The sequence below is a fragment of the Taudactylus pleione genome, unplaced genomic scaffold (assembly GCF_031769625.1).
Source record: "Taudactylus pleione unplaced genomic scaffold, aTauple2 ptg000007l, whole genome shotgun sequence".
Classification (NCBI taxonomy): domain Eukaryota; kingdom Metazoa; phylum Chordata; class Amphibia; order Anura; family Myobatrachidae; genus Taudactylus; species Taudactylus pleione.
The window spans coordinates 1,106,265-1,129,409 of NW_028284410.1; the positions used below are offsets into that span (position 1 = coordinate 1,106,265).

The 23,145-nt window shown below is 48.2% G+C and overlaps 1 protein-coding gene across 1 annotated transcript in view; it reads right to left on the minus strand.

Moving 5' to 3' along the window:
* CLSPN (claspin) overlaps window positions 1-23,145 on the minus strand; it is a 169,529-nt gene that overhangs the window by 69,251 nt on the left and 77,133 nt on the right. Inside the window, exons 14-16 of the mRNA XM_088460613.1 lie at window positions 19,313-19,476; window positions 18,998-19,224; window positions 5,131-5,245 (exon numbers count right to left, since the gene is read on the minus strand). Of these exons, the coding sequence (XP_088316739.1) occupies window positions 5,131-5,245; window positions 18,998-19,224; window positions 19,313-19,476 (506 nt within the window). The remainder of the gene's footprint in view (window positions 1-5,130; window positions 5,246-18,997; window positions 19,225-19,312; window positions 19,477-23,145) is intronic.

Genomic DNA, 23,145 nt, shown 5'->3' on the forward strand with positions numbered 1-23,145 from the left:
GCCGCAGCAAAAGCCGTAGAGGGGCATCTACGGATAGAACCAGGAGATCTGTGTACCACTCGTGTCGAGGCCAATCCTGAGTCACCAGGATCAGAGTGCCTCCCTCCAGCTTGAATCGGCAAAGGACCAGAGAAATCATTGAGCTCGGAAGGAAGACGAATCAGAGGAAACGTCCAATGAACCGCGAGTGCAACCACCAGAAGAGCTTCCAAATCCCAGGCACAGGAGCATTATATCAGAAGCTGGTGATTGTAGCGAGACGCCATCATGTCGATGTCTGGTAGGCCCCAGCGACAGACTAACAATTGGAAGATGTCCGGATATAACGCCCATTCTCCGGCATTTATGTCGTGATGACTTAGAAAGTCTGCTTCCCAATTTTGAACTCCCGGGATGAAGACAGCAAACAGTGCTGGAAGATGCCGCCCAGCGAAGATTTGTGCCTGCCTCTTGCAAAACACCTTGACATGAGTGCCGCCCTGGTGATTTATGTACGCCATCGCGGTTGCGTTGTCCGATTGAATCTTCACTGGAGGTGCTTGTGCCTGACAGTCATGTACAGGCACAGCAATGTTTATGAAAAGCTGGCTCTCCTGATGTGTCCAAAGGCCCTGAAAAGTGAGCCGACGTTACAGACCCCCAGCCCTGTAAGCTTGCATTGGTAGTGAGAAGGACCCAATCCTGGATCCAAAAGGGACAACCCTTGTCCAGATGAGAACGTTGGAGCCACCACAGTAGGGAGAAACAGTCTGAGCCTTGAGGTTCGGACGTGACTTGATTAAACGTCTCAGAATGAGTCCCTGGAGAAGTCGGGAGTGAAACTGTCCATACATCACCATGTCGAAAGTCGACACTAATGACCCCAGATTTTGCATGCTTTAGTGAATGGACACTTGTCGAAGACTGAGAAAGCAACGAATCCTGGTTTGCAATGTTGTCTGGAGGAGGGAAGACTGAGTTCTGGAATCCAACAAGGCTCCCAGGTGGTGCATCTCCTGGGATGGAGACAGCGTTGACTTTTTCCAGTTGATTATCCACCCGTGTGATTGAAGCAGCTGTATCATCAGATGGACGAGTTTCCTGAGATCCGCTGGAGATTGCGCCAAGAGAAGAAAGTTGTCCAGTTATGGGAAAATCCTGACGCCCATGCGTCGTAGATGTGCTGCCATGACCTTAAGGAAGACCCAAGGGGCTGTGGACAGACCAAAGGGCAATACTTGAAAGTGTTAGTGGTCGGTTTGTACTGCAACCCTGAGGAAAAGTTGGTAATTGGCTCGTACAGGGATATGCAAAGTATACATCTCTCCCTCCCTGCCCCTCCCCCTTTTTTGTGAAGCAGCTTTTTCTGTCCTGGATGTCATCATGTACTCACAGACAGACACCACATACAACTCAGGAATGCAGAAGGAGTATAGGGAGAAGCAGAATTTCAATAATAATGCTACTCAAGATTCAGGCAGAGCAATATAGGAGGAGCAGAATTGTAATAATAATGCAGCTCAGTAACGGGCAGACAGTGCAATATAAGGGAGGAGCAGAATATTGTTAATAATGCTACTCATAGAAACCAGAAGGTAGTTAAAACTACCTTCTGTAATTAGAGACCCCCTGTAGAAGCTGTCAGCCTTCTCCCCCTCTGATCAGTGCCTTCAGCGAGTCTCTAGCTCTGATGAGGCGCCACTCCCTTTCAGAGCGCGCCAAACTTCTCCCAGGCAGTGAAGGGGGAAGAGGAGGAGGGACCTATACGCTCCACCTTCCTAATGGCCGCCGCTATGATTTGCACGCGGCTTACACTAATGTAGTCAGCCCTCACCCCCCGAGCCGCGCTGACTGCGGGGGCCAGCGGCACGACCACCGCCAGTGATAAACGTACCGGTGCCTTTTACACAAGCACCGGCACGCACAGGTAGGACCGCCGCTGCCGAGCGCGCCTACCTAACAGCCAGCGCCTGTGTTCTCCGCAAACACCAGCGTGCCACTGACAGCCGCGCGCTGTTAACAGACCTCAGCATTTTTATTTTAGGTGTGCTACTTACCGGGCTGCTGCGGCCAGAGCGCTGGGCAGTGAGGGGAGACCGGGGACCCGGACACAAGCCAGTGTTAGCTGTGGCTGATGACTCCTTAACTGCCAAAGCAGCCTCCCCTCCATAGGGTGACCGGACACAGGCTGCAGTAGCCGTGTGGTCCCCTCTCTGGCGGCTCCCACAATGCAGGCAGACTGTCACAGCCAACAGTCTGCCTGTCCTCTTGCTTGCTTCTTTCTTTTACCAATATAAAAATTAATTTAAGGACTGGAGACAGCCCTGTGCACCGGCTCTACTCGGGCACATTCTAAAAACTGGGGCTGATGGGGCATAGAGGGGGAGGAGCCAGTCACACTTGTAGATTTTTAAAGTGCCAGGCTCAACTCAACCCACCGTCTATACCCCACTGTCATGAAGCTCCAGTGTCCCCTAGTGGATGAAGGAGAAAAGTAAGAGCATAGCCTCGAGGCACGACGTCCTTGACCCAAGCGTCTGTAGCGGTCTGCATCTCTACTGCTAAAAGCATGCCCCCCCCCCCAGTCCGAGGACCCCGGGAGGCCCGCCCCATCATGCAGTAGGCTTGTCCGCTAGACCAGGCCTGCTTTCCTCTAGGCTTGGAGCTTTTGGAGGCAGAACCCTGTGTTCTTGGAAACAGCTGACCTCTGGCCTTACCCAGCAGACATAAGGAACGAGATACCGAAGCCCTGAGTCTCGTAGTGATAAAAGACGGCAGAAAAGCTGATTTGGATGCTGCCAATGTAGTGACGATCTTGTCCAGTTCTGGACCAAATAGGATCTCATCCAATAAGGAAGAGCCTCCAGTGCCTTCTTAGATTCTATATCCGCTTTCCAAGTGCGCACCCAAAAGAGCTCTTCTGGCAGCAACTGCAGAAGCTGAAACCTTAGTGGTTAAAAGTCCCGAATCTATAGCGGCTTCAGAGAGATACGAAGCCGCTTCCCTAAAGTGTGCAACCATAGCCACTAAGTCACTCCTATGGGCGCCTGCAGCAAGACCTTCCTTTTAAGAGTCTGCCCAGCGGCCGACAGCTTTAGCTACCCAAGCAGTTGCTAGGACTGGACGAGCTAGAGCTCTTGCCTTCACATAAATAGTCAAGAAATTTTTCAACTTCCTATCCGTAGTATATTTGAGAGATGCTGTATTTGGTATAGGTTAGGAGGGATGACCGAATAAGATGGGTAATGTGGGCATTCACTGGGGAAGGAGACTCCCACTTAGCCCTATCCGATGCTGGGAGAGGGTAATACGCTTGGAAACTTGAAAGCATTTACTATGGTGTGACCACGCTGCTGCCAAGAGATCTTCAAGCAGCGCAGAATACTGAAATTCCGCCAATTACTTTTCTGTCTTTTAAAAACGGGAGCCTTAGATCTAGAAGGTTGATCCACCTCGTCCACTAACAGAATAGACTTAGCTGCTCTAATAAGAGCCTCTACGCTTACAGTACAGGGGACATAGTGTCCTCTTGAACAGAGGACGTCCACGTCTGAAGTAACTGAGGCACTAGCCTCACCATCTGAAGAAACCTCAGAATCTGTATTCCTGCCAGATAACTGCAAGGAACTTTCATGTGGAGCAGGCCTACACCTAGGAGCCCTATCAAGCATTTGCTGAAAGGATTTAGACACCTGAGCTAGCCCCTGGACAAAAGTTTGCATCCAGCGAGGCTCCGCCATGGGAAGCTGTGACACAGCGATAGGTGGCATAGGAACTGACATACGGTCTACAAATTGTAACATTACATGTGTCAGATGGGACGCCTAAGCTGGTTCTTGACTAGAAGTCATAGGCAAAATCACCTGTTGAAGGGCCCCAAAGCAAATGACAAGCGATCATGCTCCGGATCCTGAGGATGACAGTCAGACACTTGTTACACCTGCAGCACCAGTCTCCTTAGTAGTCCTATTTTTGGACATGTTGTAAGTCGCAGAAATCACTATATGTCAATTAGTGAAGGGGGTCTATATAGTGAATATATATATATATATATATATATATATATATATATAAAAATTTATTATTATTATGAGAGAGACACACAAGTATAATACAGATATATTTAGAAGTAAGCCTTAGTCCTGCCAGGGATGTTCCCTCATGGACCAGCCACAGAGGCACAGGTATAAGGAACACGCTTACACAAACACTCAGACCACACAATGCAGAAAGTGGGCTATAAGCTTAAGAAACCAGCCAAATTATAGCAGGCAGGAGCAATAAAGTAGTGCAGCTGCTGGGAGCAGGCTTACAGAGTAAACCGGAGCCCTTGTTTCTCTCTCCAACGCAGGCTGCCGCTCAGCGATCTGGAGGGGGGAGGAGAGAAGAGTCACTATGGGGCTTACTGGCCATACAGAAGAGCATGTCTCTGGGATGAGGGAGGGGCGAGCAAGGAAGCGCCAGGAAGAGGCAGCGGGGGCGTCCTATAGGACACCTTCCACTGCAGACTCTAAATAAACTAGTAAAAGAAACCAAAAAAAAAAATTCAGAAAAATGGAGGACCATCCAATAGCCCCCTAATAACCCGGTTTCCAGCTCCTGCTGGCACCAAACTTAAAACTGAGATCCAGTGCCTGGGAGCGTAATATAGAGGAGAGGAGCTGGGCTTGTGGGTAAATTGCTTTAACCATTTGGTGCAGTCTCTCCTCTTCAGGCTATACCCAGAGTTGTCCGTGTCCCCTAGTGGAGGAAAATGAAACATATACCTGCAGAACTTAACAGTATGAAAAGGACTCCCAAAGAAAAAAACCACACATGAGCAGTAGTGTAAATGCCAGTTTAGAGCTTTTGAGAAGGGAAGGGACTCTCAGACAACCAGTCTGAATTATGCCTAGTATGTGCAGTCTCCAGCACACACTAGGTGAGTCTGATCGCAGCTAAGATTACCTCTCCTTTCATCCGGGCTAAAAGAGCATAGTGACTTACCTTACAGCTTCCTCTGCAGCATGGTCTGCCTATGTGACCCCAAAACTAAACCTAGTCCATGGTGGCATCCCATCTGAGTCATTTAGAAAAGTAGTTGTTTGACAAAATCTAGTAAAAGTAGTATGCAAACCACAAACCTATACTGCAATATATCTCATTAGTTACCCATTTATGTTGAAGGAATCTGAATGAACAGCAGCTGCTTCAGACATAAAACCTTCTTTCTCAGTTTCTGGATGAGCACTGACAGATCCCGAACCATCATGATTTGAACAGTCATCTGGAAAATACAAGACCTAGTTATACTAAGCAATGTTTACATGCCAAGTGACATTTCAAATAGTATTTTTGGGTTTATGTTATATTTTCTCTAAATACAATGTAGTACACTGGCATAAAAAAAAGAGTGCACAGGCTGGAGATCTGGCACCTTAAATTTGCCAGCAAAAACTCGAGCTTGTCCCCATCCATACCCCAGCTATTCCAAATGGAGGGTACACTCAAATCACTACAACATCGTTGGAAGCAAAAGTATTACATCTGTAGAACTTTGATCCACTATGGCCTGTACCACACTGCCATAGATGCATCCAAATTTCAGTTTTACATCTTTACCAACAAGACGTTACCTTCAGCACAATAAGATGCAAGGTTTTCCTGCTAAAAAAAAAAAAAACCTGTACGGATTAATTTCCTCATTCAGCTGGGACAATTTCATCTGCTAATACTGTACCTACTTGGATGAAAAATCCAATTCTATTTACATTCAATTATATAGTCTGCTACATCCAATAGACTATCAGTAGTGGCTGGTCTTCTATAGACTGATTCTCCATCTATTATCTATATTTCATATTTGGATCCCATTTTAGGCCCTCTATAAATGCTCATTTCTATAATCAGTAACGCATATATCCTATTATAAGGTTTCACATTTTTATTTTACTTATGTAATTTAACATTTTGCAGATATTAACTCACAAGCTTTAGGAGACCGTTTCAACAGCTATGCTAAGCAAGAGGTGAACTAAGGCAAAACAAGGAGCCTGTCCTAACAGATGTAGGCACTATGGTGATCTATGGTGATCCACCTGCCATGCTTAGACAAGACCTTACTGAACAGTCTGAACCAGAATCACTGAAACACCCTCTCTCCATTTAGAGATGCCTAGGGATGCCTTGCCACGAAGCAGAAGTGCTAGGCATTGTTCACCAAAAGTTACATCGTGTATCTGGTTGCTCCCTATGGTCCACAGTCAACTGGGAGACGCACTGAAGTAGGGTAAAGATGTTTGCTTAGGAAATCTAATGTTCAACCTCTGGAATAGAATTTTCTACAATGGCAGAATAATTCTGTTCTACCCATTGCTTGATGCTGCTGGTCAGACTTGATGTTAATGACCTTTCCTTGCAAAATCTGGCCTTCTCAGACTTGAGCGTTAAATACCACTCTGATCACCTGGATATTTATTGGGAGCTCTGCCTTCCCCAGAATCCAAAGACCATTTAACAGCCTTTAAGGCTTGCATCTGATGTCAAATCATATAGTACCACAAGGAGAAATGGATCAAATAATAAGAGATGTGGTTAGAACTTACCTTTGTTATCTCTGTTTCTACGAAGTCCATAGGGTCCACAGGAGACCTTGGGGTATAGGCGATGGCTCTGCCGTCGAGCACCACACAGTTAAACTTTTGGTCCTAGGATGCATCGGGGCCTCCTCTCCTATACCTCGCCCCCAGGCCAAGGCACCTTCAGGTTACGTACCAAGCCATAGGCCGGAGGAGGAGAAAAACAGAGAGAAGGAAGTCTGGAACACACAAGATTCACATTCTCACAGAGAAGGAGACGGAAAAAACCGGTGACCAGAACTACACCCATCTGAAGCACAGGTGAGACAGGGTGGGAGTCCTTTGGACCCTATGGACTTCATAGAAATAGAGATAACAAAGGTAAGTTCAACCCATCTAATTTTCTACTTCAGGGTCCATAGGGCTCCACAGAAGACCTTGGGGATGTCCCAAAACAGTACCCTCAAGGGCGGGGGGACGCTCCTGTGCAGAATGGAAAATCAGTCGCCCGAAGGAAGCATCCCGAGAGGCAAAAGGTATCAAAAGCGTAATACCTGACAAAGGACCACGTGGCTGCCTTACAAAGCTGAACAGCCGAGGCGCCACTTCGAGCTGCCCACGAAGGACCCACAGACCGAGTAGAAAGAGCAGTAACAGACGGCGATACTGGAATGCCCTCATGAGTGTAAGCCTCAGAGATCGACATGCGAATCCACCTCACCAACGTTTGCTTGTTGGCAGGCCATCCCTTCTTACGGAAACCGTAGAGGACACACAAGGAGTCTGACTTCCGAAGGGAACTGGTATGGTCCACGTAAATACGAAGAACACGTACCACATCCAATGAGGCCTCACATGCTGAAAGGTCTGGTGAGTTAAAGGCCGGTACTAGAATTTCCTCGTTAATATGGAAACTAGACACCACCTTAGGAAGGAAACCAGGGAGAGTCCTAAGAACCGCTCTATTCCTATGAAAAATCAGAAAAGGAGGGCGACAGGAGAGAGCGCCCAAATCTGACACCTTTCTAGCTGAAGCAATAGGTAGAAGACTGTCTTTACTGTAAGCCATCTGAAGTCCACTGAGCCTAGAGGTTCAAATGGAGGTCCTTGGAGAGCCCTAAGAACCACAGCCAAATCCCAAGGAGCCACTGGGGGAAACAAAGGAGGCTGAATGCGAAGGGCACCCTGCATCAAGGTGCGGATATCAAAAAGTGAAGCAATCCTACGCTGAAACCACACACACACACAGTGCGGAAATGTGAACCTTCAAGGAGGCGAGGCTGAGACCCTTATCCAAGCCCGCCTGTAGGAAAGCCAGGACCCTGTATATCCGAATTACCTGGGGATTGTACCCCCTGGGCCGACACCATTCAAAGTACGTATGCCACACCCTATGGTGAATCCTGGCAGAAGTAAGGTTTCTGAGCTCTTAGCATGGTGTTCACCACAGAACTGGAGAACCCCTTAGCCCTTAGGAGGGATGTCTAAAGCGCCACGCCATCAAAGACAGACGACCCAGATCCGGGTAAAGACAAGGACCCTGAGACAACAGGTCCAGACGAAGAGGCAACAGCAACGGAGTGTCGATGGAGAGACTCTGAAGATCTGAGTGCCAGTGACATCTAGGCCACGCTGGAGCCACCAGCAGGATAGTGCCCCCTTCTTGCTTGAACTTTCGAAGTACTCGAGGAAGAAGTGAGAACGGAGGAAACAGATACGCAAACTGGAAGATCCACCATACCGACAGAGCGTCCACCAGGAGAGCCTCTGCTTCTCTTGTTCTAGACCCGTACACTAGCAGCTTGCAGTTGTGTCTGGAGGCCATTAGGTCTATTTCAGGAAGGCCCCACTTGCCCACTAGGAGTTGAAATACTTCCTGGTGAAGAGACCATTCCCCTGGACGCACATCATGATGGCTGAGGAAGTCCGCTTCCCAGTTAAGTACTCCTGGAATGAACACTGCAGAGATGGCTGGGAGATTGCCTTCTGCCCAAGTCAGAATGTGGGGTCCCTCTTTAAGAACCGCCTGACTTCGGCAAACCCCCTGTAACCGCAGGTGAGCCGCCATGACCTTTATAAACACTCGGGGTGCCGTAGATCGGCCAAACGGTAGAGCACGAAACTGGTGATGGAGATCTAGTACCGCAAATCTGAGGAAACGTTGATGAGCCCTGGCAATGAGGATATGCTGGTAGGTATCCTGAATATCCAGAGACACCATAAAATCCCCAGGTACCATAGCTAATATAATGGAACGCAGAGTATCCATTCGGAACAGAGGGACCCTTAGAAACTTGTTCAGGGACATGAGGTTGAGTATAGGATGGTAAGAACCGTTCAGTTTTTAACCAGAAAGAGGTTGGAATAATAACCCGTTCCCCTTAGGGGTAACGGGACCAGCACTATGATGCCCATTTGGAGCATAGACTGCACCACCTCCTAAATTGCCCGAGCCTTCTCTGGATCTGAAGGAAGGCCAGTAGTGAAGAACTGATGAGGAGGCCTGCTGCGGAAGGAGAAGGCATACCCCTAAGAGACCACTTCACTTACCCAAGTGTCTGTGGTAGTCTGGCACCAGTACTGGGCGAATTGCAGAAGACAGCCTCCCACCCTGGGGTTCCCCAAGGGGAGGCTTGTCCCATCAGGCTGAGGGTTTGTCGTCCTGCTTAGCGGCCAGACATCTGGTGCTCCAAGCCTGAGTCTTGGCGGCCTTATGGGATGCTGACGTTCTCGGAAAGGACTGCACCTTAGGCTTACTCTCTGGGTGAGAGGGCCGAAAGGACCTAGATGGAACCGGTGCTGAAAATTAACACGCAGATTCGCTGCCGCCAGCGTCACTACAATCTTGTCCAAATCGGGGCCAAACAGGACATGACCATTATAAGGTAAGCATTTCAAGCCTTTCTTGGATTCAGCATCCGCCATCCAAGAGCCTGAGAGGCAAAGGTATCCAATGCAAAGAACCTTAGAAAGGTCTGGACAAAAGACCACATGGCCACCTTGCAAGGCTGAACAGCCGAGGCGCCACAGCGAGCCACCCACAGCCCGAGTAGAAGAAGCATCAACAGAAGCCGAAACAGAAAGGTCTTTTTGTGTGTAGGCCCCTGAGATAGTCATACGAAGCCATTTAGCCAATTATTGTTTATTGGTCAGCCATCCTTTCCTGTGAAATCCATAGAGCACAAATAAGGAGTCTGATTCCCGTAAGCAACTGGCACGGTCCATGTAAAACCTGAGAGACCGGACCACAGTCAATGAGACCCCACCAGCCGAGAGGACCAGGGGGGGGGGACTCACATTTGTAGAATGGGTGGGTCCCCGAGGACGCGCTCCACTGCGGCCAATCCCTGGCTCCCGAGTCGGCTCATATGCTGTGTGGTGCAGCCAATAGCGCTACCATGTCTATCCCTTCAGAAGCTGTAAGAAATTTAATTCGCTGCCGCTCCTGTTATTTGGAGGCGGAGCTGGAGACAGTCAGGAGCAGAAGACAGAAGGGCTGGGCCACTGTACAGAGTGGCAGGTCCTATTTTAATAGCTCCGGACGGCCACTGTTTTCTGCTGGGCTGCGTGTGCAGCCTATTGCCAGCAGTATAGTGCAGACCCGCGGCCCCACCCCCTCACTATGTGCGGCCATAAGAACAGTGGAGACAAGGCCCCGCCCCCAGTCTCTCGTCTCCTCTGCCTGTGGACAGCGCGGCCAAAAGCATGTTTGGAATAGCCAGCCAGGTGCCTGCTGCAAATGAGGACAACAGTACTGAAGCGCACCTGGCCCCAGCAGTCCCCGTCTTTCTGGCTCTAATCCCCTCCTCCCCTCCACCTCCAATACCCGGTGTCACCCATACCCCCTTCTACTGTCCCTGCCTGTTCCTCTTGTCGCCAGCTCCCCTCCACCTCCTCTTGTATGTGGCTCCCCACTCCCTGTAATACCAGGTGTCACCCAGCCCCTTCTTTTGTTCCTGCCTGTTCCACTGGTCAATAGCTCCACTCCACCTGCTCCTGTATGTGGCCCCCCCCCCCCCCACTCCCTCTAATATGTCACCCAGCCCCTTCTGCTGTTCCTGCCTGTTCCTTTTGTCACCAGCTCCCCTCCACCTGCTCCTGCATGTGGCTCCCCACCCCCGCTAATACCCAGTGTCACCCAGCCCCTTCTGCTGTCCCTGCCTAACCTTCCTGTTCCTAGCTCCCCTCCACATCTGATACCTGGAACGCAGCCCCTTCCCCTGTCCACTTCACTTATCCCCAGCTCACCTCTATCATTTCCTGTATGTGGCTCCCATTCTCCTCTAATATCTGGGGGCACCCAACCCCTTCTCCTGTCCCTGCCTACCCCTAAATCCACTTCCAAAATCCTCCTGTCACCGGCTCCCCACCTCCTACTCCCGTGCCTGGGCTCCCCACCTCCTACACCTGTCCCATACGTCAAGATAAGGAGCCAAAAGAACCTACAGCATGAGCGCAGCACACCCCCATCCAGCTCCCACAGAATTAAAAGGACAGAAAAGAGTGCACAGCTAGACACAGAAAATTCCTTAAGCATTCAAAAGGTAAGAAAACATTTTTTTTAGTATATTTATAAAATTTATTTATTGGACCGTGGTTTCATAAAATTACGCTGAAACTACAGTTTCTGCATAATTTTATGTATTACCGCTATGCTAGAACAGTCTAATGCAGAAGATTCACAGAAATCTCCTGCAGAAGGCTAACTACCGCAGCAGACTGCAGTCCCCATTATTGTTAATGGGTACTGCAGTCTGACCGATTCAATTTGGAGTATCAGAGGGGCATTCTAGGTGTATATGGGCATGTGGGGAGGTCTGAAGGTTCAATGGGGAGCTCTAAAGCATAAATTATGATGGAACCCAGAAATGATCACGTGGCGGGTCCCTGGGACCTACACATTTTGTCGCTCAGCACGATCACTGTGGACTGTTGACCGAAATGTCGGTACAATCAGTTACCGAATAACATGGAGCTTAAAAACCATTTTAGGAAGAAACACAAGGCGAGTGCGACCCACATACCTGTCTTGGTGAAAAATCCAGAAGAGGGAGCCACCTGAGAACGCTTCCAATTCCGACACTCTCCTGGTAGATGCAAACGCCATAACAAAGAGGGGGGATAAAGGGAAGTAGAATCCAGCGGCACCCTGAAGGAAGGCCTGGATACCCGGGAGCGAAGCAACTCTACGTGCAAACCATACTGACATTGCAGTGACTCGCACATTCAGGGAGGCCAGGAGAAGGGTAAGACCCAATCCAGCTGCAAGGAATGCCAGAACTCTGGAAACCCGAAACACTTATGGTATCGTACCTGTAGATGCGATCCTCAAGAAATATGTATGCCACACTGATAGATTCTCACAGAAGTTGGCTTACGCGCTCCAAACATCCCAATGATGACAGAGCCAGAGCATCCTTTGGACCACAGTAGGGACGTAGTCAAAGACATACGATCCAGATCCAGGGAAAGGCAAGGACCCTGAGACAGCAGGTCCTGTCAGAGGCAGCAGGAACGGAGTGTTTTAAGAAGACTCCGAAAAACTAAGTACCAGTGATGTCGGAGTCAAACTGGAACTACCAGCAGGACAGTACCTTCATCTCGATCGAACTTCCAAAGAACTCGAGGAAGAAGGGAGACCGGAGGAAACAGGTACGCAAATTGGAAGGTCCACTTCACAGACAACGCATCACCGAAGGTTGCTTCTGTATCTCTAGTTCTGTACCCTAACACCGGCAGTGTGTGACAGAGTCAGGAGGCCATGAGAACCACCTCTGGGTGGCCCCATCTGCTCACTAGGAGTTGAAACCCCTCATGGCGAAGAGACCAGTTCCCAGAATGCGCGTCGTAATGGCAGAGGAAGTCCGCTTCCCAATGGAGGACTCCTGGAATGAACACTGCAGAGCTGGCCGGGAGGTGACCCTTGGTCCATGTCAGAATGTGTGACACTTCTGTCATTGCTGCCCAACTTAAGAGTGTCTCCTAGGTGTAAGCCACTGTTGTGACATTGTCAGACAACCTTTACAGGTTTACCCTGAAGTATATATGTAGGCCAGAGTGATGGCCGTAAGACAGCTTGAAGTTCCAAAAAGGTGATTGGACGTCGGTTGATTCTACTCTGCCAATGTCCCTGAAAGGAGTGCGGACTAGTCACTGCGCCCCAGCCCCGGAGACTGGCGTCCATTGTAAGGAGTACCCAGTACAGGATTCAAAAAGGGGCGACACTTGGTTAGATGAGATGGCCATAGCCACCCAGATAGAGACAGATGCACCACCAGAGAGCAAAATCGTCTGAACATTGATCCGATGGAGAAACCCATTGCACCTGGAGGGGATCAGATTTTTGCCAAAGCCTGGAATGGAACTGAGCAAATTCCACCATTCCCAAGGTAGACACCGTGGATACCAGGACCCACATTACTGAGTAAGGACACTCGTCGACTGTGGAGACATCTGCACATTCGTAGTAGAAGAGTGGAGATCTAGTCTGTCAGAAGGCTTCTCTGATTCTGAGAATCCAGCAAGGCTCCTAGATGAATCATACCTAATGAGTGATTCAGGAAGGACTTCATCCCAGTTGATAAACCATTCGTGCTTGTGAAGGAAAGCAATGGTTAACTGGAAATGGCTTTGAAGTACCCTTGTGATCCTGCTAAGAGCAGGAGGCCGTCCAGATACAGGAGCAGTCGGATATACTGAGTAGGTGGGCTGTCATTAAAGCCCAAAATCTAGTAAGCCCCGGTGGGGCTGTGAACAGTCAACAGGGCAGAAGCTGCAAACTGGAAGTGTTGCTGTGGCACAGCAAAACTGAGATAATGCTAATGAAAGTGCTCATTAGGTACCCGTAGGTATGCGTCCTGAATAACCAGCGATACCATAAAAGTCCCCAGGTTTCATAGCTCGAATGGAGCGTAGGGGGTTCCCTCCTGAACCTAGGTACCTTTTAGAAATTGGTTCAGGTATTTGAAATTGAGGATAGGCCAATGAGGACCATTCGGCCTCTGAACCAGAAAGAAAGTAGAATAACCAGTCCCTTGCTGAGATAGTCGGGTTGGCATAATTACCCTTGCTTACAGCAAGGCCTGTATAGCTTTCTGGATCTGTAAGGCCTTTTTCGAGTCTGAAGAAGGGCCTGTGAAGCAAAACAGGAGCTGAAGCAGTCTGAGCAAAGAGAGCGCGTACCCCTGAGAGACCCTATCTCCTACCAAAGCCTCCGTTGTGGTTTGACACCAGCACTGGGCGAACTAACAAAAGTCAGCATCTCACTCTGGGATTTCCCAGATGAAAGCCTGTCCCGGCAGCTGAAGGTTTATCCTCAGGTTTAGAAGCAGGGCATCTGGAGTTCCAGGTCTGCTTGGTTCTGGGCATGGTGGCCCTCGTGGAGGCCGACAGCCTAGAAAAGGACTGGTCTTTAGGCTTTCCTTGAGGACAAAAGGAATAAACCGATGTCTGAGGCCTTGTAGTGGAAGCAGCTGAAGGCGGAAATGCAGTCTGTGATACTGCCAACGTTGCTACAATCTTGTCATGGTCAGGGCCAAACAAGATCTCCCCATTATAGGGTAATCCATTTTAAGGTCTATCTTGGAGTCCACCTCTGCCTTTCATGAGCGAAGCCACAGGTTATGGCCGGCAGATACAGTCGCGGCCGAAACCCTGGAGGTTAGGAAACTGGAATCCCATGTTGTCACTTCTACATAGGAAACAGCATCTTGAATGTGAGCAGCAAAAGACATCTGATCCCCAGAAGCTTTTGAGGGAAAAAAGGTCTACAAATGCAGCAGCCCAGCACTCAATAGCATTAGCCACCCATGCAATAGCCCTGGTTGGATGGGCAACAGTCCCTGAAAGCGAGTATATTGATTTCAGGCAAAGCTACCACTTGTCTGTAGAATTAATAAGGGCAGGGCTTGGAGGCGTAATAGCGCTCCTAATCAAACGAGTAACATAAGAATCCACAGCAGGAGGTGATTCCTATTACTTGCAATGACCCTTAGGGAATGGGTAACATGAGGCCAAACGCTTTTGTGATACCTCTTAATTGGCGATTGCCAGATCCCCGCCATATGATCGACCCGCTGGTCAGAGAGGGGGAAAACAGCCGAAGACACTTTAATGCTTAAGCTGCATACACACAACGATTTTGTTACCAACGATTTTATGAACGATTTTCTGTCAGATTATCTGTCAGATTTTTAAAAGTGTAATGAACGATTTTTTTAAACTACAAAGGATTTTTGCATATTCCCTTAATGAAAACCGTTCAGTTGACAAGTCTGACTGAACTACAAATGTGAACGCGCATGAACGATAATCGTTCATTGTTTGACTCAGAAAGTGAACGATTTTTTCAAACGATTATCGTTTAACGATAATCGTTCAAAAAATCAGTGTGTATGCAGCTTTAGACTGAGGGTGACTCAATTTAGGTTCAGGTTCGACATCCTCTATAACTAGGATGGACTTGACCGCCAGCACACAAGCAGGGAAAATACTACTTGATTTAGGCTCCCCCTCGTGTGAAAGGGATAGGAGACTGATACATCATCCGGTTCTCCCTTGGTTGAATATCTGTGTTGACTGAGAAGTAACCACAGGGCGTTTATTACGCCATCTTGTGTTTCTCAGAAACGACATCCACCCAGGGTGACTCTTGTGGTAATCCCTGCACGGGAAATGACAGACTGTTGTGATGCCAGAGGGAATTGCATGTACTGTGAAAAACCCCGGTAGAGAGCGATAGTCTGTCACAGGGGTAAACTGCAAGAGCTGCGAGATACCCTGAGAGGGAAGGGTAGCATGTCGAAGCAACCCCAAGTGGGCTACAACTACGGGGGTTGCCAGGCAATCAGTAATGGAGGCCAGGATCTTGAGAAACAAACCGCCCAAGAGGGTCCTGTACGGTGACTGGCACCTGATGGTACCTCATACATAATCCTTCCTAAATCAAATCTTCCATCTCATACCTGCAGCATATGACTTGCAGGATAGCAAAAATGGGTGCAGTATCACGCTCTATTTCCTGATCTGACTAACAATCATCGTGGAAATATCAAGCAGCGCTATACTGGTCCTGACTGGGGCTAAACTTAGCTGCAGGGACCCATTACAAACCTCACAAATATTGACAAGTATATATATGTGAGATCTCAGAACCACCCTAGGTACACCTGTATTAGGGCAGATTGTGAAGAAAAGGAAGAGATCTACACTGACAGGTGAGAGAATAAAGCACCTACAGTCAGCGCTAGCATAAGTCACATACAATGCAGAAATATATACACATAAACATTACATATAATATACTGCAAATGGCACTACATTCAACTGCCCAGATTCAGAGTCTGGGAAGGCTATAGCGCTGTGTACACTGACCCAAATGGCGAGGTACGCAGGGGGACTAGACCAACTGCCATCCTAGGAGATTTGCGCTGTACCATAGAGGAAAATGACCACCCGGAGACCACAGAGGAAGCAACTCAGGGACGCCAGACCTTGCGCTGGAAAGGTGCGCTGAGCTGAGGAGCCGCTGAACAGGGAAGACTGCCTCCCCTGGACAGCTATTAACCCCTGGGACGCCGGCTCCAGATCGATAAGTCCCTGGTGGTCTAGTGGACACGCGAGGTATGCCTCCTGAGAGGGGGGGCCCACCGCCACTGCCAGCGCCTCTGGTCTGTCCCCAGAGACAATACCTGCTCCCCGTTGATTTGATCCGGCCGCAGTCCTGGGTGCCCGCAGAGTCCGGCTAGCACAGACTCTGGAGATCCCCAGATCTGTGATGGCGTCGCGGCCCCAGGGGGGACGGAACGGCAGCTTGGACGTCCTATGGACAGTCCGAAGCTGCCGCCCAGAAGAGTCTAAAAGTAAATAAAAAAAACCTTAAACTCATAAAATAAAAGTAAGCTTAGGGGCTAATAATCAGCCCCCCTGCTAGAACGGTGACCCGACTCCGGCCGGGCACCTACTCAAACTGAGGTGCCTCTGGCTTGGGGGCAGGGTTATAGGGAGAGTGGACCCAGTGCATCCTGGGAGCTGAAAGCTTTAACTGCGTGGTGCCCGGATTTGATTGCCAACCTATACCCCAAGGTCAACCCTGTGGACCCCTCTATGGACCCTGAAGAAGAAAGTCGCATACCATGCAGAGAAATAGCTGCACAATCTTCCGCTATCATCAACTACACAGACCTACAGTCTCGTAGGAATAGCGCTACATAGGCTGACCTTACTTGGAGGAGATATGCATGGGGGACCAGGGTCCGCACTCATACATTACACGTTGGTGTCATGTATAACTAAAATGGCCACCGGAGAGGATAGAGGAGGCGGGCCCAGGAGGAGGATCGCTGCCTCAGCCCGCCAGACCGCAATGGAAAGGCACTGAGAGCAGCGGGGGAGGGGCCTCCTGTGTACTACAGGGAAGGAACCCTCCCCTGGCAGGTAATTAACCCCCGGGATGCTTGAGAGCTTCCTTAACGCTCCAGCCCCACATCTCTGGTGGTCTAGTGTGAGCGCAGGCTCAGTGCCTGGCTCCACTATACTGCCTTCCTCAGAAAGCCCCAAGCCCTGGGGAGAGTGGACTGTGAATCAGCGGGCGCCTACCACAGACGCCCACTGCTTACCTGATCTGTCCCCGTGTTCCGGCCACAGTCCAGGGCTCCCTGGGGGTTCCTGCTAGCTGGAACCCCCAAGCGCCCGCCGAGTACCCCGGATCAGTACCGGTGGTCGGCGCCGGTAGCATGGACGTCCGCTGAACTGTCTGTGCTGACCGCTCTTGAAGATCTCCAGGGGCTGTGCAAGACAGGCCCCCTGTGCAGTGACCAGACTCCAGCCGGGCACCTACGAAACTGAAGGTGCCTTGGCCTGGGGTCGGGGTATAGGAGAGGAGGCCCCGATGCATCCTGGGACCAAAAGTTTAACTGTGTGGTGTCCGACGGCAGAGCCATAGTCTATACCCCAAGGTCTCCTGTGGAGCCCTATGGACCCTGAAGTAGAAATACATGTTTGGAGACTATCCAAAAACTTGGATGGCCCAGTGAAGGGGAGACTTGCCATTTCGACATTAGCTCAGTTTGAATGAGCAAACCATTTTTCCTAGGGTCTTTGAGCAAAGATGGAGATACTGGTCTGTGAGCAAACCAGGACTACCCCGTAAAGAATATTTGAGTCCTTTGGTAAGAACACTATTATAAATCCAAGAATATCATTGGTTGGAAAGTTGAATCACTCATTATACAACAGTAAAACTCTAAGGCCAAGATTCCCCCCAGGTCTGCAAGACTGGGGAGGAAGATGCATTAAGCCTTGGAGAGAAAGAAAAGTGGATGGGAATAAAGTACCAACCAATCAGCTCCTGTCATTTCTCAAACAGCCTGTAATCTGACAGGTAGGAGCTGAATGGTTGGTACTTAATCACTCTTTAGCGCACCTCCCCTTGGGTCTACCGCCTTGATCAGTTGATCATGCAGGAAATAGATGAACAACCACCTTTGTGAATTAGAGAAGTGCAAAAATCACTGCACTGATCTATATGGACAAGCCTAGATGAAACATGAATAGCCAATATGAGAAAGCACTGTGGTCCATCCTATATTTTGACATTCATGTATGCATCTATGTCGTCTGTGGAGTGTGAACACCATACAGTTGTACAGTTGATGACCGACCTAATGGACCCAGGTTCAGAGCCTCCCACAGTTGATGGGGAGGAACCATTTCACCCAAGTCTGAACGGCTTGTCTACTCTAATATTCCAGAATATACAATTCCTGTCAGTATTTACTGTCTGCTGAAGTAAGAAGCTTGAAAAGCACTCCTTGTCAGGGCACTCCAAAAACTCAACTGTGTCGCACCTGTACTATATTTATAGACATACATATACATAATTTGAAAGCAAGTTTAACACTCAGTGTGCCCTACTTCCAACCAAAAAAAATTACATTATTCAAGACTGAACATTTACTCAAAGTATACGAATGAGGTTTTCCATGCTGCTTATAGTTTGTTATTCCAATAGCTCATTCATTGCTACTAGTTTCTGAGCCAACAGACACTAGAAACATGAGGTTGTTATATTTAACAAAATGCACTGCACTCAAAATTATTTAAACTACAAACCATTAATTCAACAAGATGAATACAGTTAATGCCTTCAACTATATAATTTAAGTGTGACATAATATACACACACTTTTCTCCCAACTCCAGAAATTCTTACCAAACTGGACTTCAAGTTCACCACTTTTAAAAACTGGCTATTTTTCTACATTTAGGAAAAATAATGAAAGCTAGCATTGCACAGCATACTGTAGGTTTCCTAAACCATTTTCATGCAGTAAAATCACAATGGAACTACCACGAATGACCAGTGTGCATATTAAAACTAGAAACAATTCCAGAATTGCTTCCATGGATTTCTAGCAGTTGAATACGATTACACAAAAAATCCCACAAGATGCCCCCTTTACCTTGCGACACAAATTTTCCTGAGCAAAGTCCCAGCAACTCATCCATGGCTTCTTTCTTGGAATCGTCGGGCTGGCTGGCGCCTGAAAGAGAGCTTTTGAATTGTCCTGAGCAGAGATCCAGCAACTCTCCCATATTGGCATCCATAGCATTCTCATCCATGGTATCCAGTACCAGCCTTTGCTTGGCAGAGCTGTACTTGCTTCTGTTATGGCCTACATTTAGGAAGCTTTGGAGACAAAGCATTACCATTACTTGTTTCCACAATTTAAAATAATGGCATCTGGTCAGTCTTATTAATCATAAGTCAGTCTTACCCATCAGCATCTAGAAGTTGGCTCTGCGTGTCATCTTCCAAAGAAAACTGGAACTGAGAGTCCACACCAGCACAGAGGTAGGAGGCTTTAGGTTCAGGTGAGGCATTGTAAAGATCCTGCGAGTCTTCCACAGGTAGAGATGGTTCAGACATCTTCCCAGAGCTCTAAGTTCATACACAGAGATGACACGAAATTAGTATATAGTTACATCTCTCGCTCTATACATCTTTCTCGGGGAAATGTATGAACCGCCGAAGCGGCATTAGCGCATTTTACGTACACAGATACCGCTTCTCCCACATGTATGATTGGGGGTCTGGGCGGTAAATGCTGAGCCCGTCATTATCGGTGCTGCTATCTACAAGATAGCGCCGATCGGCAGTGCTATGCATGACTGTCAGTTCACCTGATCGTTCCACCAGCTGCAGCCATCGACAGCTGCAGCCTGGTGATGCCCTATACCCACAGCAGGGACAGCGCTGTCCCAGCTGTGGTGGCTGGCGGCTCCAAGGCTGCACGCGGGATCTCACGATGCTTACTAGATCCCACGCATGCTCAGTGGAGCCGGCCGGGACTGAGACACAGCGCATCAGCACTGAACTGATGCACTGTGGTCTTTAGGGGGAGGGGGGAGAAGAGCATAATGTGTAATGCACTACTCTTGTGGAGCCCTACTACTATGTGCAGCGTTCTCCCCAAAAAATATTTACAGCCGGGTGGCATCAAGAAGTAGACGCAATATTCAAATGTTTAAAATCCTGACTTTACAATGATTTAAACTTGGGGCACTCTCCCTGGCCCATATACACTGCAATGCGAAATGATGAGCACTCGCGCCCTGCAGCACAAACAATTAAAGCAATCCTGGCCACTTTAGACTTATACCTCTTTTCCACCAAAAACCCAGGTCCGACCTGGGTTTTTGGACATGGTTCCAACCCTGGTCAGACCCATTGACACTGCACCTTTGATCTGGGTTACTCCCAGGTCAGCCCTGTTCACACTGAACTCAGGTCTGCCCTGCTAAACCTGTGAGGTCATAAAAAGTGGGAGTTGAATGCTCCACAACCACCAATCCACTCATTTTAGGCATGATCCAGGTCAGATAACCCGGGTTGCACCGTTTACACTGCACCATTACCTGGGTGCATCCTGGGTCCAACCCTGGTAGCTACCTGGGTTGGATTGCAGGGTCACTTGACCCAGGTTATTTTTAAGGGACCCTTTTACACTGAGCTGCGACCTGGGTAAACCCAGCAAAAACCCAGGTTTTTGCTCTGGTGTAAAAGGGGTATAATTGAATTCCCCCTCAAACAGTTTTTTTTAGTAGAGTATCTAAACTATTTGAATGTTCTTTGCATATCCTGTCCTAGCTAATTCAGTAGGCGGAATAGGTCCAATCTGCAGCAACTGAACAGTCCCTGTGGGTCTGTGGAGTGACAGGCACAGAATGTGTCATCCATGTTGTAATGCTTGTTTAGCTCTTCACTTAGGAGCAGATAGTTGTTGCACCTCTTGGAAAATGCACTAATGAACTGGCTCAGTAAGCTACCTGTAATAACTCTTTCAGAGAGAATCAAAAATTACCGGGTTAAACATTTCAACCCAGTAATTTGGTGATTTACACGGGTCCCTTTTGTGTCTGAAAGGGTCAACCCGGGTCTAAATACCCAGGACTTCGACCAAAGAATTTACCAGGGTCGGAGAAACGGGAATTTAGACCCGGGTTGACCCTTTCAGACAGAAGAAATATCCGTGTAAATCAGCAAATAAACGGGTTGAAATTTTTGACCCGGTAATTTGCTCTTCTGTCTGAAGGGGGTACAGACAGAATGGCAAAACAACCTGGTATACAAATGTCGGGAAAATTCCAGGGTTTTTTGCCATTTTCTGTCTGAAAGTGGCATTAATGAACCAATGCAGCTCCCTCCCGCCCCAATGCACCGCATCCAGTCTTCCAGAACCCTCACTATCATCTCCTTATTGCCAGAGGACACAGATGCCAGACAGACTAAGATGCGACATCGGAGCAGTTCGGCGTCACATCCGGCATCCGTGTCAACACGGACCCGTTAAGGGTGACCGGGCAACAGCAGCTTTGCAATTTCGTCCTTGCAATTATGGTAATACAGCAGGAGGCATCACACCTACCGAATGCATTACTTATCTGAGCTGCGTTTTAGAACGCATTGGATAATCTGTGGGACCATGGGGTCACGCATGCTGGTCGCCGATGAGGGAAAGAGGCCAGGAAATCTCAGTCAGCAAACGGATATCCTGGCCTCTCAGTGCTGATGTTTCTCCAATCTTCAATGTTTGAATCCTTGGAAGATGTGGAACTTAAGTTTCTCACTTGGAAGGACCAAGAGAAAGACAGTTCTTTTGGCCCTGGCTTCGGCTAGGAGAGTTTCTGAATCAGGAGCCCTCTCTTGTCGACCTCCCTATTTCAATTTTCCCAATGATCGTGTTTAACTCCGCACTAAGGCATCCTTTTTACCAAGGGTGGTATCTGCTTTTCACATCAAATCAGCAGATAGTGACTCTGGTGTTTTCGGATACTTCAGTCTTCACTCACCCTAGGCGTAATTCGGGCTCTCAGGATTTATGTGGCCTGTACCGATGCCTTACGGAAGTCGAATGCCTTGTTTGTGCTTTATGACGCTTCTAAACAAGGTTGGCCTGCTTTTAATATATGAAGTGGTGTAAGTGCGCTCCTTAAAACTGGGAGTGTGGGGGTGAGTTACTATTACAGCTCTAGACACTGGTGGTTTCCCAAATATCACCAAGGAAGGGATCTGATAGTACAAAGGTATGTCTAGTAGGTAGCGCAATGTAAGAGCTTGTTATTGAGTATTGTAACTAGATCTAAAGATATTGGACTAATGAGTCAGCATAATGGGATAGAATTTAATGTAGTTAAAATAGTAAAATGACAAGGTCTGAAATAAGTATAGATGAGAATATGTTACACAATTCAAAATACACAATTAAAAATGCACAATGTGTACATGGGAAAATATGTTGCACAATTTAAAATACACAATAAAAATTCGCAATCACAAATGTCTGACGGTATGGTGAAAGAAAAACAGTATACCGTCCAATGGAAATTGTAATACAGGTAAAGTGGGACTGTTGGAACAGTCCTATCTATAATACCAATGCAGATGGAATTTGTGTGATACAGGTGTAGATTTACTGTAGATTGTTGTGATGTCACAGAATCATCGGAAATACAGTTCCGCAATCTGCAGGTTAATAACGATGGTATAGAGGACGTTGGGTAGGGTCTAGTAGATAAAATGAATGTTTGGTGAGTGCATGCACCCCCTACCTCATCCTGAGTGGCAGCCCGGTGGCTGGTTGCAAGAGTTGTATAGATGTGAGAAAAGCCTCAGGGCGCCGGTTCCCTGTGTGAGACAACGGCTGCCGCCTGGTTGGAAAGGGGCAGCTGCTTCTTCAGTCGCTTCGGCGGAGGGTGAGCAAAAATCCCTCATATTATATATATATATATATATATATATATATATATAATCCTTACCCTATATGAATTCCACTCTATATGAGTTTGTGCTATACACTGTGAATACTGAGAATGGGATTTAAATGGAGACACCATAACAATCAGGACCACAAGCGGTTAACAAACTCATTTATTGCTGATGCCTGCAAACTGGCTCCCAATGAACAATTAAGGAGGGACAGAGCAAGCCCTTTAAATAAAGGATATCCTGCAAACTTCACATCCACACAGCCCTGACGAAGCCTGCACAATCTCTAGTGGGTGAAACGCGTTGGTGAACGCCCCCTCTACTCGCCGAGTCGCCGGACGG